Source organism: Carcharhinus amblyrhynchos, chromosome 1, assembly GCF_965287045.1.
Source record: "Carcharhinus amblyrhynchos chromosome 1, sCarAmb.v2.hapA, whole genome shotgun sequence".
Taxonomy (NCBI): Eukaryota; Metazoa; Chordata; class Chondrichthyes; order Carcharhiniformes; family Carcharhinidae; genus Carcharhinus; species Carcharhinus amblyrhynchos.
Window position 1 is genome coordinate 148,875,715 of NC_137324.1, and position 21,553 is coordinate 148,897,267.

Consider the following 21,553-nt stretch of genomic DNA (forward strand, 5'->3'; position numbering starts at 1 on the left):
TTAGAATGCGAATCTTTACACCTAACCTGCTGTTCAAGTCTTAAAGTGGCTAACAATATGTGTGGAAGGAGCACTCATCACAGGTTAAAGAGATGTGTGTTGTCTCCAGACAGACTGTCTCCAGATCTTTAAGACTTGAACAGCAGGTTAGGTGTAAAGATTCGCATTCTAATCAGTAATCTGTAAACTGTCTGTGCTTTATATGCTCTACCTGAGGCCAGAACTCTCCATTCACCTGACGAAGGGGCTAACCCGAAAGCTAGTGAATTTACTATCAATCAGTTGGACTGAAACCTGGTGTTGTCAGACTTTTTACTGTGTTTACCCCAGTCCAACGCCGGCATATCCACATCACAACATGAGGTATTCAGATTGTGGACTGAAACATAACAAATACATATGTATAAAGTCATGATAAATTGGTTTCTCTCATTTTACTGCACAGGTTTGTATCTCAGACTACCAGATAATGTAGGTTAAGTACATATGTGCAAAGGTAAAATACAACTTTGCCTCTTCTCCATTTAAGTAACTGTATCACAGTGCATGGACATCAATTAACTGATGTCAGCGTATGAATAGGTGACTTATTAGATGTTCTGCCAACAGCAATCAAACAAATCTTGTCAGTAACAGGCTTTTTCTTGGAACATGGTCACACCTACATGATAGAAATGTCAATAGATCATTTACATTCAACTTACCTTATTTTTATCTTGTACAACTAAAACTTTACCAGTGGCTTCATTGAGCACTGCACCTGCAAGATGGATAAGAAACAAACATTGGTTAGGTGCTCTGTATGCAGTACAGATTTGTAGATCACTGGAAATTAGCAAAAAACAGAATCCCTGAAAACCACGAAATAACAAAATGCAAAAGCTGAGTGTCCATTTTGTAAATTAATATCCTTTAGAGAACTGTTGCATTTCTGAATTTTTCTTACTCATGATGTTTGTGTTTATCCTAAGAATATTGTCTCTGTTTAATTCATCTGTCACCCCTTACAGAAATTTGAAAAGAATCTGCTGCAGAAGTTGTACCGACTTTAAAAGCTGAAAAACAAAACCCTTTAATAGTCAAAGGGAAATCTGTTATTGGTGAAAAAGAGGTATGCTGTTGAAGCTTTTCATCTTGCACTCATCAGGAAAATGAAAGAATGCCAAATTTCAAAGCAAGCAACAATTTATATAACATGAAAAATGCTGCTGATTGGTTGCCAAGTTGATTCTCATTTGCCAAAGTGTTGACATGGAGAATATGCCAAGGAAATTTCTGTCCTCCATTTCTGTTTAATTCAAAAAGGTTTAATGCCTGGACATGTTATTTTTGTTTACAGAGGACAGGTCCCTGCCTATAAATAGATGTAGCTTCTAGCAAGCATAAATGAACCACATTTTGAGCCTGACTAATAATCTTAGCTTGGTTGTTCGTACAATACTCAGTACACATTGGATTTTTCAGCAAGTGTAGTCTAATTGCGGAATCATGTCATAACATTAGAACATACAACAGTACAGCACAGTACAGGCCATTCGGCCTTCGATGTTGTGCCGAGCTTTGTCCGAAACCAAGATCAAGCTATCCCACTACCTATCATTCTAGTGTGCTCCATGTACCTATCCAATAACTGCTTGAAAGTTCCTAAAGTGTCTGACTCCACTATCACAGGAGGCAGTCCAATCCACACCCCAGCCACTCTCTGAGTAAAGAATCTACCTCAGACATCCCTCCTATACCTCCCACCATAAACCTTATAGTTATGCCCCCTAGTAACAGCTACTTCCACCCGATATGATAATCGAATAATCCAGAGACCCAGGATAACACTATGGGAACATGGGATCAAATCCCATCATGACAGATGCTGATGTTTGAATTCAATAAAAATCTGAAATTAAAAATTATGATGTGAAGAATTCTGGAACTAGGGGACATAGATTCAAGATAAATGGCTGAAGATATAGAGGGAACATGAAAAACATTTTCATGCAGAGGATGGTGATTGTCTGAAACTCGCTGCCCGAGTTTTAAACATCTTCTGAGTTTTGCGACTATGGGCTGGTTGAAAACAGTCAGTACTCTGCTGATTGCAAATAGCCAAAGGGACATACTGTTTGATATAATTTGCCAGTCATGGGAGTATACAGTCTACGTACCTGGCATAGCACAGATACTGAAATTCTTAGATCAGATTGGTCACTTATGTGGAAGGCAGAACATCTTTTTGGTTTGATGGCAGCTTCCTTTTAGTAGAATATACCACACATGTTGTTACTCCTTTAATTGTAAACTATTAGACAGCGGGAACCTAGTCATATCCTGACGTTACATCTAGACAAATGTTCCAGAAAGAACTACATTGTGATCATGAGTGGAAACAGTGCTTGATTTATTTTCTCCTTAATGTGGATGCTGATGTCACCTCTATAATCCCATGACCTTTCTATTTAAGGTTTGATAAGTCTCTTTGGAACCTACTTTCAATTCCACAGTAGGCTATAAACTTATAAGTTCAGCCATCAGATAAACTGAAATTTCTTTTTAATTAACCACAACTTGTTACTTACAATGGTTATAACTAAATGGTCCCTTTGACCTAAATTTGATCTTTGTTCTGAGGAATAGGTTGAAAGCCAGCTGACACTAGCTATTTTCTAACTGATGTAATAGCAATGTTTTCAATCAAGGCCCACTGAATGCTTGACAACTTTCATACCCAAATGTTCATCATAGTTTCCTGTTTAAGGTATACCATAGATTTTAATCTCTTGATTTCCCCTGAATAAAGCAGTTACAAAATTTCAATTATATGAATCAATGAAATGAACATAAATATGGCTACAGATTATACCATTTAATAACAACATTGACATAAAAGTGGTTTGATAGCATAACCACATTTTAAAAATGGAACATGCATTTCATAGGCAGCTCTTGTATGTTAAGCTGTTTCTATATCAAGCTTTTTATATAAACATAGAATGATACATTTTGGTCCATTCTAATTTTGCTGTTTCCCTATTTGGCTCCTGTGTCTATCCCAGCTCTATACCAGAGCAACTCCCCTAGCCCTACTTCTCTACCTTCCCTCCCCCACAACACTGCAAATTATTTCTCTTTGAAAGTCTCAGATAAATCTACCTCACCATACTGCAGCATTGCATGTCAGAACCTAACCATTTGCTGCATAAGAATGTTTATCCTCATAATGTCTTTGGTTCTATTGCTATTCATTTTAAATCAGTCTCCTCTGGTTCTTGATTCTACTGGCAGTGGGGTCAGTTTTTCCCCATCTACTCTCTCCAGCCCCCCTCACACCTTTGAACGCCTCTATCAAATCTCACCTCAACTTCTCTTCTCTAAGACTCAGCATCTTTGATGCTTAAGTCACTCATCCCTGGATCCAGTCTCACAAATCTTTTTTGCAACCTTTCAGTTGCCTTCATATCTTTCTTAAAGCATGATGCTCACAATACTCAAGTTGAGGCTAAACTGGTGTTTTATAAAGGTTCATCCCTGATTGTGTACCCCATACCCATTTGTAAACTGTGCTATGCCTTATGAAATTTTCCACCTGCCCTCCCAATGATTTTTGCATACAGCCCAAGGTTCCTTTGCTCCTGCCTGCCCATTAGTATTGCACTCTTTAGTTTATATCATCTTTCTTCATTTTTCCTACGAAATTGTATCAACTTACATTTTTCTGCATTAAATGTAATCTGTCATGTGTCCATCCATTCTACTACTTGTCCATGTCCACCAAAGGTCTATCATGATCCACTTCACAGTTCACAATAGTTCCAAGGTTTGCACAATTCATACATTTTGAAATTATGCCCTGCACACGCAATTCTAAGGATAGAATTTAATGCTTACTGTCATTCTAGACAGTGAATCTCAACAAATTATTTAACTGCAGAGGTTTCATAACAACAATAACTTTCATTAATATTGGACATTTAAGATTGCAAAACATCCCAAAGTGCTTCAAAAATGGGAGTTATAAGGGCAACTGACTAAAAGTTAGGGGATGCTTTAGAGGTAGTCCTCTTAAGCATGTCTTCACATCCCACACTGCTTTTTACTTCTGCGGAATAGTGGAGAAGTGATGGAAGAAATCCTGAGCTGGTTATCAGACCGTGGAACCATGATGAATGCTCCTTCCATGGCCAACAAATTCTGCCAACAAGTTCTGGTGCTGGACTCAAACCGAGTTTCAGGTCCAGCAGTCAGGACACTTACACTGCACCACAAGCCCTCCTTAGGGACAGTCTTAAAGGAGGGAAGAGAAAATGTAGAGTCAGAGAGAGTTAGGATGGAATTCCAGAGCTTGCGGCCTAGATGTCTGAATATGTCATCAGCAGTGGTGTACTGAATGAAGTGGGGAAGACCAGTGGCCGGAGTTAGATGAATTTCAAGTTCTTAGGCGCAGGATTGGTTGGTCCCCCAACTACCCTCCCTGCACCCTAACTGACCCCCAGACCCTAGTACTCCCCTCTGATTAACCCAAGAGTATCCTCCCAATACCCTCTTGACCATCGTCCCCAATTCCCGACCATGCAACCCATCCTAACTCCCAAACCCATCGTACCTCCTAAACCTATCCTATCCTTTAGTCCACCCCCCCCCCGCACCAACCCTCCAACATCTTAGTCATTACCTTACACACATACCTTCTTCCTGGCTTCTCAAAGTGATTGGGCCCTTTAAACTAGTGCCAAAAAAGGGATCATGGATTTCATTCCCCCCCACCCCGATGCTGCTGTCCTGCACTGGAAACAATCTGTTGTTGCCCTGCTGTACATTTCTTACCAGGCTCGGAACAGAAGGCAGAGCAAAAAATGTACAACTCCCTACTAAGGTAAGTAAAAATGACAGGAGTGGCAATTTGACTGTGGTTGCTACTCCATGGATGTTCTGGCCCATTGAGCTAAATCTTTCAAGGCAGTGGCAATGACTGAAAATGTCACCCACTCCTGTTTACTTACCCAGCACCGGAGCTCCTTATCTCTCGTCCTGATGTCCAATCCAGGCCACCTAGAAATGTGGAGTATACCTGTTCCAGGAGTCCTTCCTCAGTGAAGGATCGTCAGCCAACTTTTGTGGCAGCAGCTGCCATACTCCAGTAAATTTAAGTGTCCAAAAGTCAACAACAGATATGGAGAAAAGGCAAGTGTGTAAGGAAATTTGGTAAGGGGTAGGGGGCGAATGAAGGGAGAGGGTGGCAAATGGTTGAGGGTTACAATGGTAGGTAAGTGGATGAGGGGCTAAGTGGCAGGTGGTTGAGTGAGGATTTAGGCTGTCAGGTGGATGGGGGGGGCTTGGGTGGCATGTGGTGGGTGATGAGAAAGAGTGGTTCAGGGTGTTGTTGCGAAGCTGGGGAGTAGTTGTTTATGGCCACAGTGGTACAGAGCATGGGATTAGTCAGGGGGCAGACGTCGGGGGGGTAGTTACCACATTGAAGTAGACCCCTCATTGGTCTGGCCTGGCCAGGAAATATTTAATTTTTCTTATGCCTCCGAGACTGCCTCTATCTGAAGTGTCTTCCTGATCATCTACTTGCTTCAGTCGCACTCACCTGTCCAGCAGAACTGCCCAGGCTTTAGGACTGCCAGCAGTAGTGAGATACTACCCACTGTCCGTTTTAGGATGGTAAGTACAGAGGGTACTAATCAGGAGGCTGCCTCCAGGAAAATAGCTGCCTCGGCCTGCTTCTGGCATATCCAGGTTCAGGATCTCCATTGGGGTCCCAAAGCCAAACAGAAAGCCCTGCAAACTCAAAGCAAAATCCATATGTAAAGGGACAATCTAAGAAACCATGGAACACACCTTATTTCAATTAATGTTACTTAAACTGCTGCGAGCTGCAGTATAGAGTGAGCCAAGTTTAACAGAATTGGCATGTTTGGTAATCATGAGAAAAAAGTGATATATTGACCTGAAATACTAAGACCAACATTCTGTATTTCCACAATTCCGCACTGACTATTATAAATACTTTCTAACAGCTTTCTTCCCATAATAACAAACTGTAGTGATATCCAACATGACCTTTTGACAGTAAGGAATGAGTCATTCTGTTACCTAATATGCTTTTTCTACTAAATTTGGGGTGAGACAAGTTGCCATCTTTTTGTCCACTTTAGGCTGGAATTCTTGGCTTCCATCAGGCAACACAACTCATTGCCAGCCATAGCCAGCTCACTGCAAGTAACTTCAGCTCACAGGTGTGTGTTTAGTGCATATGTTAACAAAGCTGACATTGTTGGCCAACCAAAAAAATTGCATTCATTCAGAAATATTTTTCTGTAAATGTTTTCTTTTATTATTGATTTCAAAGATTACACAATGTCTCCTGGAGGCCAATCACATCATTACAGGGCTGAAGATATTGTACAAACCTTCAGGATCATTGACTCATTGAACTTGATAACATAGGAAAGAGTCTGAGTGAAAAATTTGATCGTGTAGTGCTGTGGCGCTGCACAAACTTGCCTCAATTCTTCAGGAGCAGGCATCACCACAGGTCCCTATCTTCACGGTGTCCATCTTTGATATGGGTTCATATAACTGTGCCCTCTGTCGACAGCCAAACATGCAGAAACTACAATTTCCTGAAATCATGTTACATAACTGGCTAAAGTGATACCGGAAGACTAAAATTAGACAATAGAGGTCCTGGCAATACCTGTGTACATTTTTCTTAAGAAAAGAAATGTGAAACAATAAAATGAGTCCTGTGGTAGCATTATGTAAAAGGTCAGGCAGATGAAGTAAATTTAGGGAATTTTTTTCACTGAAAGGTGTCAGAAAGCACTCGAGTGTGTGTTTGGGAATACTTGGTGCTTTTGCCAGAGAGTGTTGCTGCATACTCATATGAATAGCGGAGGAGGAGGTGAACTGTCCACTCAAAGGCTGTTCCAGATATGAAGGCAGTAATGACAGTGACTGATCTGCAGCAACACAGGGAGATGTTGTCTGGCAGGTCAGCCAATAAACCCATCAAATCTTGATTTGCACGCCCATTCACTGCTCTCCTGTTTGCCATCCCACTGAAATCCTCATCTGAGTCCTCAGCAACAGACCTCATTTGTGACCTCAACTCCTTGAGAGCTAGCAAAAGAATCATTCCTTAACACTGACATAGCTGCAGCCCACTTGTGTTCAGATGACAAACATATGCAGATGCCAACTCTACAACAGCATCCAAGGTACGTGCGGCGCCAATTTCTGGAGCGCCAGATCAAGTGATGGTGTTTCTTCATTAATTGAGCAGTCTTCCTCCTTAAGCAGATCACAGGTATCTGAAAGTTTAAATGAGGGGAAAGATGGTGTGAGGGATGAATAGAAAGCAGATAAATGAAAGCAAGAGGAACATCGAGAGAACATCTGCAGCTTTCTCAGCATTTCAGGTCGCAAAGTGAGGGTGATCAGGAAGTTTAGAAGGGACATAATGCAGATATATACCATTATCCTCAATGTTCTCAGCGATGATATCACTGTCAGCTCCATAATGCAAGGAATCATCTCTTCCTAAGGGCTCAGGAGATCCTGACGTCACGATTTCTGCTTTGTTCCTTTAGGTCTCCTTTTCCCATGGGAGAAAGGCAAGAATGTCAATGATTGTGATGATTGTGTTTTGTTGGCTATGCCTGTCATAGCTGAAAACTGGCTATAAGTGGAAGAGCAGAAATAAAACAGGCTTCAGGCATCATTGAAATGTGTATGAAGGTAAGGTGGTGTATCTTAATATTAGGTCTATGTCCTGGTGTCTGTTGATTGGTGAAAGATGGAGGTACGGTGTATTGATCAGCATGACAAGCTAGTAGAGCAGTGAGTATAAGATTTTTTTGTGAAGATGTACTCACTGATGTTGATCACCCACGCAAGATAATTGGACGTCTTGAGCATTGCTGCCAGTTCCTCAGGTCCAGACTATAGGAAGCAATCTCCTTGGCCACCTGCTCCCACTCTCTTCTGAGGGTGGCCCTTGTCAGAGCATGGTGTCTCACCTCCAGCAGCACTAATGCATAAAGCATTGTCAACAAACATCTCCACTCTGACTTGACATTGGAGGGAAGATCATTGATGAAGCAGCTGAGGACGGGTGGGTCAAGATTACTACCCTGAGGAACTCCTGCACTGATGCCTTAGGACTGAGGAGATTGGTATCCACCAACCACAACCATCTTTTTGCTAAATATGACTCCGAGCAATGGACAGTTTCCCTCCCAATTCCCACTGACGGCAATTTTGCTAGACACTCTGGGTGTTGCACCTTATGCAATAGCGCCTTGATGTCAAGGGCAGTCATTCTCACCTCACCTTTGAAATTCAGCTCTTTTGTCCATGTTTAGAACTGCAATGGGGGCTGGAGCGGAATGACCCTGGTGGAACCCAAACTAAACATCAGTGAGCAGATTGTTGCTGAACAAGTGCCGCTTTATAGCAATGTTGCTCACACCTTCTATCACATTACTGCTGACTGAGAATTGACTGATGGAGTGCAAATTAATTGCATTGGATTTGGTTGCTTTTGAGAACAGGACACATCTGAGAATTTTCCATATCAAAAGTTAGATGCATATCTTACTACACAGTAATTTAGCTAACTAGATAACTCTGGAGCACAAGTCCTCACTATGATGGTGGTGCTGTTAGGGCAGATATCTTTTTCTGTATCAGATGCCTTCAGCTGCTTCCTTATTTCATGTGGAGTGAATCAAATTAGCTGAAGACTGGTCTCTACCCTATATTGATGGGGACTTCAAGGAAAGGCTGAGGTGGATCATCCACCCCATACTTCTGGCTGAAGATGGATGTATTTCTTATGTTCTTATGTTCTCTTTAGTACTGATTTGTTCGACTCCCATCATTGAAGATAGGGATGTTCATGGTGCTTTCACTTCCAATAGGTTGTTTAATAGTACACTATCATTCCCATTTTGATGTACAAAATTGCAAGCCTTCAATCTGATCCACTGGTTGTGGGATAGCTCAGCTCTGGCTATAGCACAGTGCTCCAACTGTTCAGCATGCGTGTAGTCCTATGTTCTAGTTTCACCAGACTGTCAGGTAATTTTTAGGTATTCCTGGTGCTGCGTCTGGCATGCTCTCCTACCTTCCTCATCAAAACAGGGTTATTTCCCTGCCTTATAAAAGCAAAACACTGTGTACGCTGGGATTCTGAAATAAAAACAGAAAATGCTAGAAACATTCAGCATATCTGGTAGCATTATTGGAGAGTGAAACAGAGTTATGGATTTTCATCTTTGAGGCAGATATCAAGCATTGCAAAAATTCATGGCTTGGCCTATCCACCTTGGAACAAAATACCAAATGCTGATGCAGGCTTTTTAAAAGCTCATGTCAGTACTATCGAACTTTGTCACAGTTATAAAGAACTTTCCCATATCCCATCCATGCCACCTTCGCCCAGAATGCATAATGAAGCTTGGCTGAGAGCCTAGAACTCTACATTAGAATACTGAAATGGCTACACCTCAGGGAAATACTGCCTCATCGGCTCTCTGATCTATTTTGTCAATTGCACAATGTTTATTTACACGAAATGAAGTGGTTTCAAGTGTTTGCAGTTTCAGCTATTGACATTTTAAAATAAAACTCCTTTTTACTGCATGCCCATAAAATGTCAATTATCCAGATTCATTAAGACAGTGAAAGTTATCAACAAATGATCATTTTTTCAAAGCTATTTTTATTATACATCCTGTTGTTACTATAGGGTTCATGAGTTCATACAGTATATGGTGAATAGGTTTGGGAGTACTACAGAGTTTGGTGGGGTACATCTTGGCAGGAAACACATGAGAATTTGCCTTTCAAAAGATTCTCTCACACAGTTTATGGCTCATGACAACGCTGAGGTACCATGACTCACGACTCTGAAAAGCTAATCCAACTCCGTCAAAATTGAGGAGTAGTAGGACATGCATATTGCTGCAATGAAACCAGCCTGGTCAGGACAGCAGGGTGTGGGCTCACAACCTAAATCAGTGTTCACCCTTAAAAGGCATCCCTGAAAACTGGAAATCCTGGGAATTCATTTGGGAATCCTGCAATTGGGACCTGGCCACCATTTCACTCCTCCACAGAGTTTCTCCAACTCTATAAATATCCATAGTTTCAGGTTTGTGATCTTGGAGTATTTCCAGCTTTTTCTGTTTTTAGATTGATCCAGGGCTTGACAATAATGGTAGAATAAGGGATATGCCAGAAATGCGATTACAATTTGTGACTGAATACAAGTATGTTGCTGTTGGTGGCCCACAGTGTCTAATGAATGCCCAGTTTTGAGCTGCTAGATCTGTTCTGATCCTTCCTATTTAGCACGGTGACAGTGTAACACAAAACAATTGCGGGCATCCTCAATTAAAAGATAGGACTTTCTCTCCATAATGGCATGTGGTGATCAGTGCTGTTATGGACAGTTACGTCTGTGACAGCAAAATCGGTGAGAGCGAGGTCAAGTAGATGTTTGTCCCCTTGTTGTTCCCTCACCATCAGCCACAGGACTAGTCTGACAGAAATGCCCTTTAGGATTCAGTCTGTTTGATCAGTTGTGGTGCTACCGAGTCACTATTGATAACGGACATTGAAGTCCCCATCCAGGTTACATTCTGTTTGCTTGCAGCACTTAGTGTTTCTTCCATGTGGCTACCAACACTGAAGAGTACTGAATCATCAGCTGATGGAGGGTGATGAGTGGTGGTGATCAACAGGAGGTTTCCTTGCCTGTATTTAGCCTAATGCCACCTGACGTCCCGGAGTCTGTGATCATTGCTCAGGACTCCAAAGATCGACTCCCTCCTGATTATACACTACTGTGCCACCACCTCTTGTGGGTCTGTCTTAGTGGTGAGACAAAACATACCCAGGGATGGAGGAGTCTGGAACATTAGCTGAAATCATAGAATCCCTACAGTGCAGAGGGAAGTCATTCGGCCCATCGAATCTGCACAATCCCACCCAGGCCCTAATCCTGTCTCCCCACATATTCATCCTTCTAATCCCACTGATACTAGGGCCAATTTAGCATGGTCAATCAACCCAACCTGCACATCCTTGATTGTGGGAGGAAACCGGAGCACCCGGAGGAAGTCCATGCTGACATGGAAAGAATGCGCAGTGACAGTGATCCGAGGCTGGAATTGAACCTGGGTCCCTGATGCTGTGAGGTAGCAATGCTAACCACTGTGCCACTGTTAGGTATGATTCAATGAGTATGACTAGTCTGTGGGATAGCGTTCCCATTTTGGCACAATTCCCCAAGTCCTCATGTAGAAGATTTTGTAGGGTCAACTGGGCAGTGTGTGCCTGTGTTTTTTCCAGTCTCGAGGTCGATGGCAGCTAGTCCAGCCAATTTTATTCTAATTCAACTTTTCTAGACTGATTTAATACAATTGAGTGGCTTGCGAGGCCATTCCAGAGGGTAATTACAAGACAATCACATTTTTGCGGATCTGAAGTTATACACAGGTCACAGTAGGTGAGCACAGCAGATTTCCTCCCCATTAAGGATATTAGTGAGCAAGATGGGTTTTTAGGACAATCTAGCAGTTTCATGATCATTACTAATGAGGCCAGCATTTTAAGAATGACTTAATTTAATTCTTCAAGAGCCCATACAAGGTTCATATTTGTCATTACTCATACATATCCAGAGAAGTACTAATTGATGTCAGGCCATATGGTTCGAAAAATATCTGCCAAACATAGTGAGAATCATTCCATATTTCATCTCAGCATCCATCTCACAGAATGAGTACAGGATAGTTGTCAACAAGAAATAATACTTTATTAATTGAAAAAAAATCACACTTATTTATTTTTAATGGCACTCGATAGAATTTATTTAAAGGCCACTTGATATTTCTAATTTTCTTTTGGACAAAGCATTGGCTTTTTTTTTAAATTGGTGTTTAAGTGCATATTGCATTGTAAATCAGCCTCTGCGTCATTCACTTCCTATACCATTGTGCAACATTACGTCATTCAGAAAATTCCATGTTGATGACATTGGTTTCAGATGAAAGATGAAGACGTTTAGGGCAAAATCTTCTATTTTATGTTAACTAAACTGCTGCCAAATTATGTGGGATGAGCACAAATGGAAAGGAAGCATGTCTCCTGATTGTTATGTCTGGCATGTAGCCTCAGTCATGTCGGGACATGTTCGACAATAATTATCAGTCATTAGTTTCTGAGTAAGATACTGACCTTTTATCTACTTGGAAACTATTTACATTTGTTTAACTAAAATTGATTTTAATTATTCAGAAAATAATATTTTAAATGATTAATAATGTATATATTTAGGAACTATAGATCAAACATTTTTAATGTTACAGCTAGTTATAACACAAAGGGTCAGGCAAATCATTCTGGTGAAAAGGAAATTATTATGATGTATCCAATTTATTTACAAATTATTCTCTGGAACCTGTGATAAGATCATAAGAAAAATGAGATAAATTGCAAAGAAACCATTTCAACAGGAAACATTATCATTGCAATGATTTAATTAGCCCCAGTTCCAATTCCTTAGTGTTGACAGACTCTTTGACATCCAGTCTTGGTCAGCCATAGTTCGATCCAGCAGCCATTTGGAAGGCTAAAGCTACTGTCATCAGACATCATCAAGAATTCAGCACCCTTTCCACCAATTCCATCTTTCCTAATAGCTTATCTCAATTTGCACCATTTCCAACATCAACGCCCTATTCAAACCTGAGACGATCTTTAGAGGAGCAGTGGAGGATCTTTAAGGAGATCTTTCTTGGTGCTCAGCAGAAATTTATTCCGATGGTCAAAAAGGACCGTAGGAGGAGAGGTAATAAGCCGTGGATAACGAAGGAGGTGAAGGAAAGTGTTAAATTAGAAGCGGAGGCGCTTAGAGTAGCTAAGAGTAGTGGGCGAGAAGAGGATTGGGAGAGGTTTAAATGTCAACGAAGATTAACAAAGAAGTTGATAAAGAAGGGTAGGAGAAACTATGAAGCTGGGCTAGCGCTTAATATAAAAAAGGATAGCAAGAGTTTTTATAAATATATAAAAAGGAAGAGGCTGGCTAGGGTGAACGTTGGTCCCTTAGAGGATGAGAAGGGGGACTTAGTGGTAGGGGATGGGGAAATGGCTGAGGTCTTGAATAACTTTTTTGTTTCGGTCTTCACGGAGGAGGACGTGAATACTTTGCCGGATGTTAGAGATGGAAAGGTGGTAGGACTGGAGGGTCTCGATGACATTACTGTTACTAGAGAGGTGGTGCTCGACAGACTGGAGGGGCTGATTGTGGACAAGTCCCCAGGACCGGATGGAATGCATCCGAGGGTCCTGAAAGAAATGGCGGAGGTGATAGTGGATGCCTTGGTGGTTATTTTCCAGACGTCGCTGGATTCCGGGGAAGTGCCGGAAGATTGGAAAACGGCTAATGTTACGCCGTTGTTTAAGAAGGGTGCCAGGCAAAAGGTGGGGAATTATAGGCCTGTTAGTTTAACGTCTGTTGTAGGTAAAATGTTAGAATCCGTCATCAAGGAGGAAATAGCGAGGCATCTTGAGGGGAACTGCTTGATAGAGCAGACGCAGCACGGTTTCATTAAAGGGAAGTCGTGTCTGACAAATTTACTGGAGTTCTATGAGGATGTGTCTAGGGCGGTGGATAGAGGAGAGCCGGTGGATGTGGTCTTTCTGGATTTTCAGAAGGCGTTTGACAAGGTACCTCACAAGAGGTTATTGCAGAAGGTAAGGGGGCATGGAGTTGGGGGTAGGGTGTTAGCGTGGATAAAGGACTGGTTGTCAAATAGGAGGCAGAGAGTGGGGGTCAATGGGTGCTATTCGGATTGGCGGATGGTGACTAGTGGAGTGCCCCAGGGGTCGGTGCTGGGGCCTCAGCTATTTACCATTTATATAGATGATCTGGAGGAAGGAACCGAGTGTAGGGTGTCGAAATTTGCTGATGACACCAAAATTGGTGGAAAGGCAAATTGTGTGGAGGGTGGTGAGAGTCTACAGAAGGATCTAGATAGGCTGGGCGAATGGGCCAGGAAATGGCAAATGGAATTTAATGTTGGCAAGTGCGAGGTGGTCCACTTTGGTAGGAATAATGGTAGGAAGGATTATTACTTACGTGGAGAAAAACTGCAGCAGGCGACGGTGCAGAGGGACCTCGGGGTCCTTGTGCATGAGTCGCAAAAACCCAGCTTGCAGGTGCAGCAGGTGGTCAGGAAGGCGAATGGGATGCTGGCCTTCATCGTGAGGGGGATTGAATATAAAAGTAGGGAGGTCTTGCTGCGGCTGTATAGGGCATTGGTGAGGCCGCAGCTGGAGTACTGTGTGCAGTTTTGGGCGCCACTTACGCAAGGATATTTTGGCCTTGGAGGGAGTGCAGAGGAGGTTTACTAGGCTGATGCCGGAGTTGAAGGGGTTGAGCTATGAGGAGAGGCTGAATAAATCAGGCTTGTACGCGTTACAGTTTAGAAGAATGAGGGGAGATCTCATTGAGACGTATAAGATGATGAATGGGATGGATAGGATAGAGGTGGAGAGACTCTTCCCGCTCAGAAAGGATAGTAGGACTAGGGGGCACAGCCTCAAGATAAAGGGGGGGCGGTTTAGAACGGAGTTGAGGAGGAACTTCTTCACTCAAAGGGTGGTGAATCTCTGGAATTCTCTGCCCGTTGAAGTGGTGGAGGCTACCTCGCTAAATATTTTTAAGACGCGGGTTGATGGGTTTTTGATAAGCGAGGGGATTAAGGGTTATGGGGAGAGGGCGGGAATGTGGAACTGAGCCAAGACAGATCAGCCATGATCTTATTGAATGGCGGGGCAGGCTCGAAGGGCTAGTTGGCCTACTCCTGCTCCTATTTCTTATGTTCTTATGTTCTTAGATCCTTTGTGTTCTCCAGCTACATCCATCCCATAAAACTGCCCTCCTCTTCCTCCATCATCTACTGAAGTCCTCATCCACCCCTTGGTTACTTCATGCTCAACTTTAATGCTCAAATATAAAAGCAAATATAAAAGCTGATGCTGGAAATTTGAAATTAAAACAGAATATGCTGGAAATACACACGTTAGGTAGCATTTGAAGAGAAAGGAACAAAGTTCACATTTCAGATGGGTGACTTTCTTCAGAACTGAAAAATGTTAGAAATGCAACAGGTTTTAAGCATACCCAATGTTTACATTTTACAGACAGCATTCTGATATTCCCATTTACACTTCCTCTAGTTATATTTTGTTTCTGTTAATATCCATTACCAATTCCTTTTGCTTTGAACCATTCCTTTTGCCATTTAATCTCTCCTACTTTCCATCATTATAGACCTTCCCTTTTTCCTCTCTTTCCATTCTGCCTTTTCCTGTCTCTACACTAAGTTAAAACATGTTACATTTCTTTTTCCAGTTCTGATGAAAGCTCATTGACCTGAAACATTAACTCTGCTTCTCTCGCCACAGATGTTGCCTGATTGGAGTAATCCAGCATTTTTTTGTTAATGCTAACATCTTTCTGGCTAGTCTTCATCCTCTGTAAAGGCTGGCACATGCAAAACTCTGCTGCGTTTACCCCATTTCCGCACCAAGTCAATCCAGCACAGCACTAATTTTTATTGGTCGATACTGGCATTATTAACACCTGAATTTAAAATTCTAATACTTAAGTATTTTAATGGCGCCATGCTTCTCTATTTTTAACCTCCTCCGGCTCTAAATTACTTTTCCCCAACTTCATCCACCAAACTCTTCATTTTTCTGATCCTGATCGCCTCCTTTTGGCACACAATTGGTAACATTGTTTTTAAAGGTTACCAGAACTCATGCTCAATTGCTTCTGTTTCTCTAACTCACTCATCTATTTTAATCCCATCTCTTTAACTCTCCCAATATCACCTCTTATAGTTTTGTGCCAATTTTCTTTTGTTTTTTGACAATAGCTCTATGAAGGACATTGGAGCAAATAAATGAAAACTGCTGTAATTTAAATGTATTTTTATTTACCCAATAAATGTTATTTTCATTTCAACAGATAGTGAGTTCTGTGGTGTGGCTCTTAACATTACTCTAAAATTTCACTAATTCCTTTTTGTTCTTTGCTTCTTCAATTAATTTCTACTTTGTTTCTTTTTCATCCCTCCCTGCCCCCTGTTAATAAATGGGTTGTGTGCTGAAGAGAAACAAGTAATTGGTGCTTGTGTTGGGAACAGATGTGATAGTGAAGTTCAACTGAAGTCAGTTAAATTTACTGTAAACACATGTATGACGGCCTGTTCTTTAAGATAAGGTTGAAAAAGTTTGTAAAATGCTTCTATTCAGTTTATTTGGCTGCAAATTGTGCCTTTCTCAGTAAGCAATACAGTTAAAAGGATTTATCTAAGATCAGTTATCAGGGTGATTTAGAACCTTCAAGTTTTACTTGAAACAGAAATCATGGAGCAATTCATCTCAAAGGCAAATATACACCAGATGGAATAAAACTGTCTTGGGAATGGAAGGAGAGAAACAGGTGAAAGTGTAGTACACAAACCTGAATCAAATCCAGTCTGATAATTGGACATATGAGGTGTTTGCTGTTATTCCATTCCAATAGCAGAATACAGTTTCAAGCAATGGTTTTAAGTGGGAGATGACTGCAAGGGAGGTTGAATCCTACTAGGAAGTGACTTTAGTGTACTAACATGTAGTGATAGGACACAATATTGTAGTTGCCATGCACAGTAATTCCTAATCACAGGCAGACGGATATATAAAAAAAAATTTCCACACAGCAGAAGACAAGAAGAGCATTAGAGAAAGAATTATCTCCTCTGAACTTGCACAGAACTTTGTGAATGGATAAAATTAGCAGTGATGAAGGCTTACAAGCAAGCAACCAGTTACTCCCTATTTATTCTATCTGTTCCCCTTAACATTTTTGAAACTTCAGTTAAATCAGCCCTTATCCTCCTAAATTCCAGAGAATGGAACTTGTTTGTGAGAAATCCCCTCATGGTTTAAACCTTGAAGTCATCATTCTAGTAAATCTCGGCTGAATGTTTCTAAGGTCAGCAGACCCTTCAGAAGGTCTGGGGTGGGATTTTCCGGCCATGCTCGCCCCAAAACTGGAAAATCCAGTCCAGGGTCAATGGATCTTTGCATGGTCCGTCTGTCCGCCCCTTCACCACCCCCTCCTCCTGCCCACTGGTGGGCATCATGGGAAAATTCCGCTCTGATGCCCAAAACCGCTCACAGTGCCATTGATGTGCTACCAGACCTTTGTATAACTGAAGCACGACTTCTACCCCTTGTATTCTACAGCCTTGAGATGTAATTTTTCACTCCTAGGGAGATGAGCATCAGTGGGGTTGAGATTGTAGACAGGTATAAAATTGGCTGTCATGCCAGTAGTACCATATTTGTCTTCTGACCACTACGTACTCTTCCAGGTACTTTACCTGTCAGTCAGCTTATCAGTTGAGAACATTAAGTGCCAATCACTGGCCACTTCACAGCCTCTTCCTGCTGCTGCTAGATTTTTCCCGTATCAGGACAGACCCACACCAAGTTTCCAGGCTGCCCAGCAAAAGCTGTTGGTCCAGTGGACTGGTTGTTGGGGGAGGGTGTCTCCTGGTCATACACCCCTGTGCGCATATTCGACACTGCCTTCAAGTTGCCTCATAGGAACTTTATCAATTGTCTTCAGGTAGTTTACATAAATAACATTCATAGATGTTCCCCCGTCACTTCTTCAAGAAAATCAATCAGGTTTTTCAGGCATGACCTACCATTTATATATAATTCCTTAATAGGCTCTGGTAACTTCTGGATAACAGACATTAGGCTAACTGGTCCATAATTCCTTAATTTTCTTCTTTCACCTAACTTAAATTGTAGATAATATGCATAATTTTCCAATACAAATAAACATTTCCTCAATCAAGAGAGCATGGCAAGCTAATACTTCGGACATCTGCAACATTCCTAACTATTTCCTTTAAAACTGTCAGATGGAATCCATCTAGTGCTGAAATCAATATAATTTCACTGGGAATGTTAACAACATTGTGGGTTTACCTATACCACATGGACTGCAACACTTCAAGACGGTGGCAAACCACCATCTTCGCAAGGGCAATTAGGAATGGCAATAAATGTTGGCCTAACCAGCAATGCCTTTACTTCATTTTGCATATGTTAATTTTCTTCAGTCCTGAATCAATATTCATTTATTTACAATATTTGGCATGCAGGCCTCTCCCTCTACTGTATATACTGATATAAAGTAGGCTGGGGACTCTGACAACTAACTCACTTCCTGAATCCCCAAAACCGGTCCATCATCTACAAGGCACAAGTCAGGAATACGATAGAATTCACTCCAATTGACTGGATGAGTGCACCTCCAACAAGATTCAATAAGCTTGACATGATCTAGGGCAAAACAGCCTGCTTGATTAGCACTACATCCACCATCTTCAACATTCACTCCCTCCATTACACAATGGCAGGAGTGCATACCATCTATATGATGCATTGCACATAGGCTGGATGAACAGGAGTTAATGCATCCAGTAGAGGCGGCTGAGGGACTTCACTGGTACATTCTGGGAGAAATCAGACCAGCAATATTGACCAAGAAGTGGGAAGCGAAAGATCACCTCCAGTGATAAACAGGAGTTAGAGCATCTGACAGATGCAGCTGAGAGACTTCACTGGTGCATTCTGGGAGCAGATCCAACAGACAGCATAGTCTCCCAGTCTTTCCTGTCGTCTATCACTCAGGTTTTAGATGACGGCGAGCGGCACAGCCCGGACAGACCAGTATCTCTGGATGAACTGACAAAGGCCGTTGAGTCCTTTCAGAAAGGTAAAACTCCCGGAAGCGACGGCTTACCGGCCAAGTTTTACTCGGCGTTGTGGGACTTGACGGGCCCAGACCTCCTGGAAGTATACGAGAGTATGCTTCTGGAAGGCAGAATGTCAGAATCCATGACAAAAGGCATCATTACCCTCATCTACAAACAGAAGGGGGAAAGGGAAGAAATTAGAAATTGGTGACTCATTTCACTATTGAACGTGGATTATAAAATCCTGGCCAAAGTCATCGCCAACCGGGTCAAGTCTGCTCTGGGGTCAGTGATCCATCCTAATCAAACCTGTGCTGTACCCAGCAGGAAGATCTCTGACAGCCTTGCGCTACTCAGGGATACGATCGCCTACGTGCAGGACAGGCAGGTGGATATGTGCCTCATCAGCCTAGACCAAGAGAAGGCATTTGACAAAATATTGCACAGCTACATGATGGATGTGCTCCCCAAAATGGGCTTTGGGGAGGGAATCCGCAATTGGATCCGGCTGCTCTACACAGACATCAATAGCGCAGTGTCAGTCAATGGGTGGGAATCAGATAGTTTTCAAATCAGGTCTAGAGTCAGACAGGGCTGCCCTCTCTCCTCTGTCCTTTTTGTGTGTTGCATTGAACCCTTTGCTGACGCCCTCAGAAGCGACCCAGGTATCAAATGGGTGACAATCCCAGGCAGCGGAGACATGCAGGTCAAAGCCTCCCTGTACATGGATGACGTGGCTGTCTTCTGCTCGGACCCCTCGTCTGTTCGCAGGCTCCTCCAGGTCTGTGAGCATTTCGAGCTGGCCTTGGGAGCCAAAGTCAACCAGGGTAAGAGCGAGGCCATGTTCTTTGGGAACTGGGCTGACAAATCTTTTGTCCCCTTCACTGTCAGGGCAGATTACCTGAAGCTGCTGGGGATATGGTTTGGAGCGGCAGGAGCATGCGCCAAAACCTGGGACGAGTGCATCGCGAAAGCCAGGCAGAAACTGGGCTGGTGGGAGCTATGCTCCCTCTCCATGACAGGAAAAGACCTGGTGATCCAGTGCGAGGTGCTGTCCGTGTTGTTGTACGTGGCGCAGGTGTGGCCTATCCCCAAATCCTGCACTGCAGCAGTGACGCGGGCCATCTTCAAGTTTATCTGGAGATCAAAGATGGAATGCGTCAGGATGGAAGCGATGCACAAATCTCCACAGAACGGAGGGAAAAATGTTCCCAATGCTGCCCTCATCCTGATGGCCATCTTTGTGTGCGGCTGCATCGAGCTGTGCGTAGATCCTCAGTACACCAACAGCAAGTGCCACTACTTTTTGAGGTTCTACCTGTCCCAAGTGTTGCAGAGGACGGGTCTGGCCACACTGCCGTGGAACACTCCAAGTAGTTGGACTGTACTGCAGCACCTGTCCTTCATGGAGAAATTTTTCCACAAACACACCTCTGACCACATGGCGATTGAGCAGTGGTCAGCACGTAACGTCCTTGGGGCCCTGAGAGAAAAGGAGATGGCAGATCCTGTAGGATGGTACCCTGAGCAGACTGTCAGTATCATCTGGCAGAATGCCTCACCAGAACTTACAAACAAGGACCAAGATCTGGCTTGGCTGGTGGTGAGAAGGGCACTCCCTGTCAGATCCTTCACGCATGCTTGACGTTTCAACATCACCGCACGCTGCCCTTGAAGCAGCTACGGGGCTGATGAGACTGTCGCACATCTCCTTGCGTAATGTGCCTTTACAAAGAAGGTCTGGAGTGAGATACAGTGGTATTTGTCGAGGTTTGTCCCAAGCAGCTCGGTGACACAGGACTCTGTGCTCTACGGGCTGTTTCCGGGGACACACACCGAGACAAATATCAACTGCTGCTGGAAGGTCATCAACTCGGTGAAGGACGCACTTTGGTCCACCCGATACTTACTGATCTTCCAGTTGAAAGAACTGTCCTCGACCGAGTGTTGCAGACTGGCACATTCCAAGGTCCAGGACTACGTGCTGAGGGACGCGCTGAAGTTTGAAGCAGGCGCCACAAAGGCACAATGGGGAAAGGCCACACTATAAGGTCTTCTAACGGAGGCAGACCGAGGGCCTGGGAACAGCAGAATACCCTCGATCTACGTAACTGTGTGCCAATCTGAGCAATAACGGCACACGGTAATTTTTGAGGCATGTATATAGTTTTAAGTTTTGAAATGTTATGACTGTAATTTGTATAGAACTGTAAAAAGTTTTAATTCTGCACTGTTTGCAATTCAAAGACATGCACATTTGCAATGGTTTAAGATTTTTATGAGTAAAGTATATTTTTGGAAAAAAGGTGGTTCGGGAAAGGCCACACTATAAGGCCTTTTAACGGAGGCAGACCGAGGGCCCGGGAACTGCAGAACACCCTCGACCTGTGCAACTGTGTGCCAATCTGAGAAGTAACGGCACACAGTAATTTTTGAGGCATGTATATTGTTTTAAGGTTTGAAATGTTATGACTGTAATTTGTATAGAACTGTAAAAAGGTTTAACTCTGCACTTTGCAATTCAAAGACATGTAGATTTGCAATGGTTTATTTGAGATTTTTACGAATAAAGTATACTTTTAGAAAAAAAAAATTCTAGGAGAGATACCTATCACACTATCTGTAACCCCCACGACTTGCCTTGGCTTGCAAAATCTCACTAGCTGTCCTGGCTGGAGACAATATACACCTCTTTAACCTGTGCTTACCCC

The 21,553-nt window shown here is 42.7% G+C and overlaps 1 protein-coding gene across 1 annotated transcript in view; it reads right to left on the minus strand.

The window, feature by feature from the left end:
• nudt6 (nudix (nucleoside diphosphate linked moiety X)-type motif 6) overlaps positions 1–21,553 on the minus strand; it is a 97,592-nt gene that overhangs the window by 35,315 nt on the left and 40,724 nt on the right. Inside the window, exon 3 of the mRNA XM_080193548.1 lies at positions 705–760. Within this exon, the coding sequence (XP_080049674.1) occupies positions 705–760 (56 nt within the window). The remainder of the gene's footprint in view (positions 1–704; positions 761–21,553) is intronic.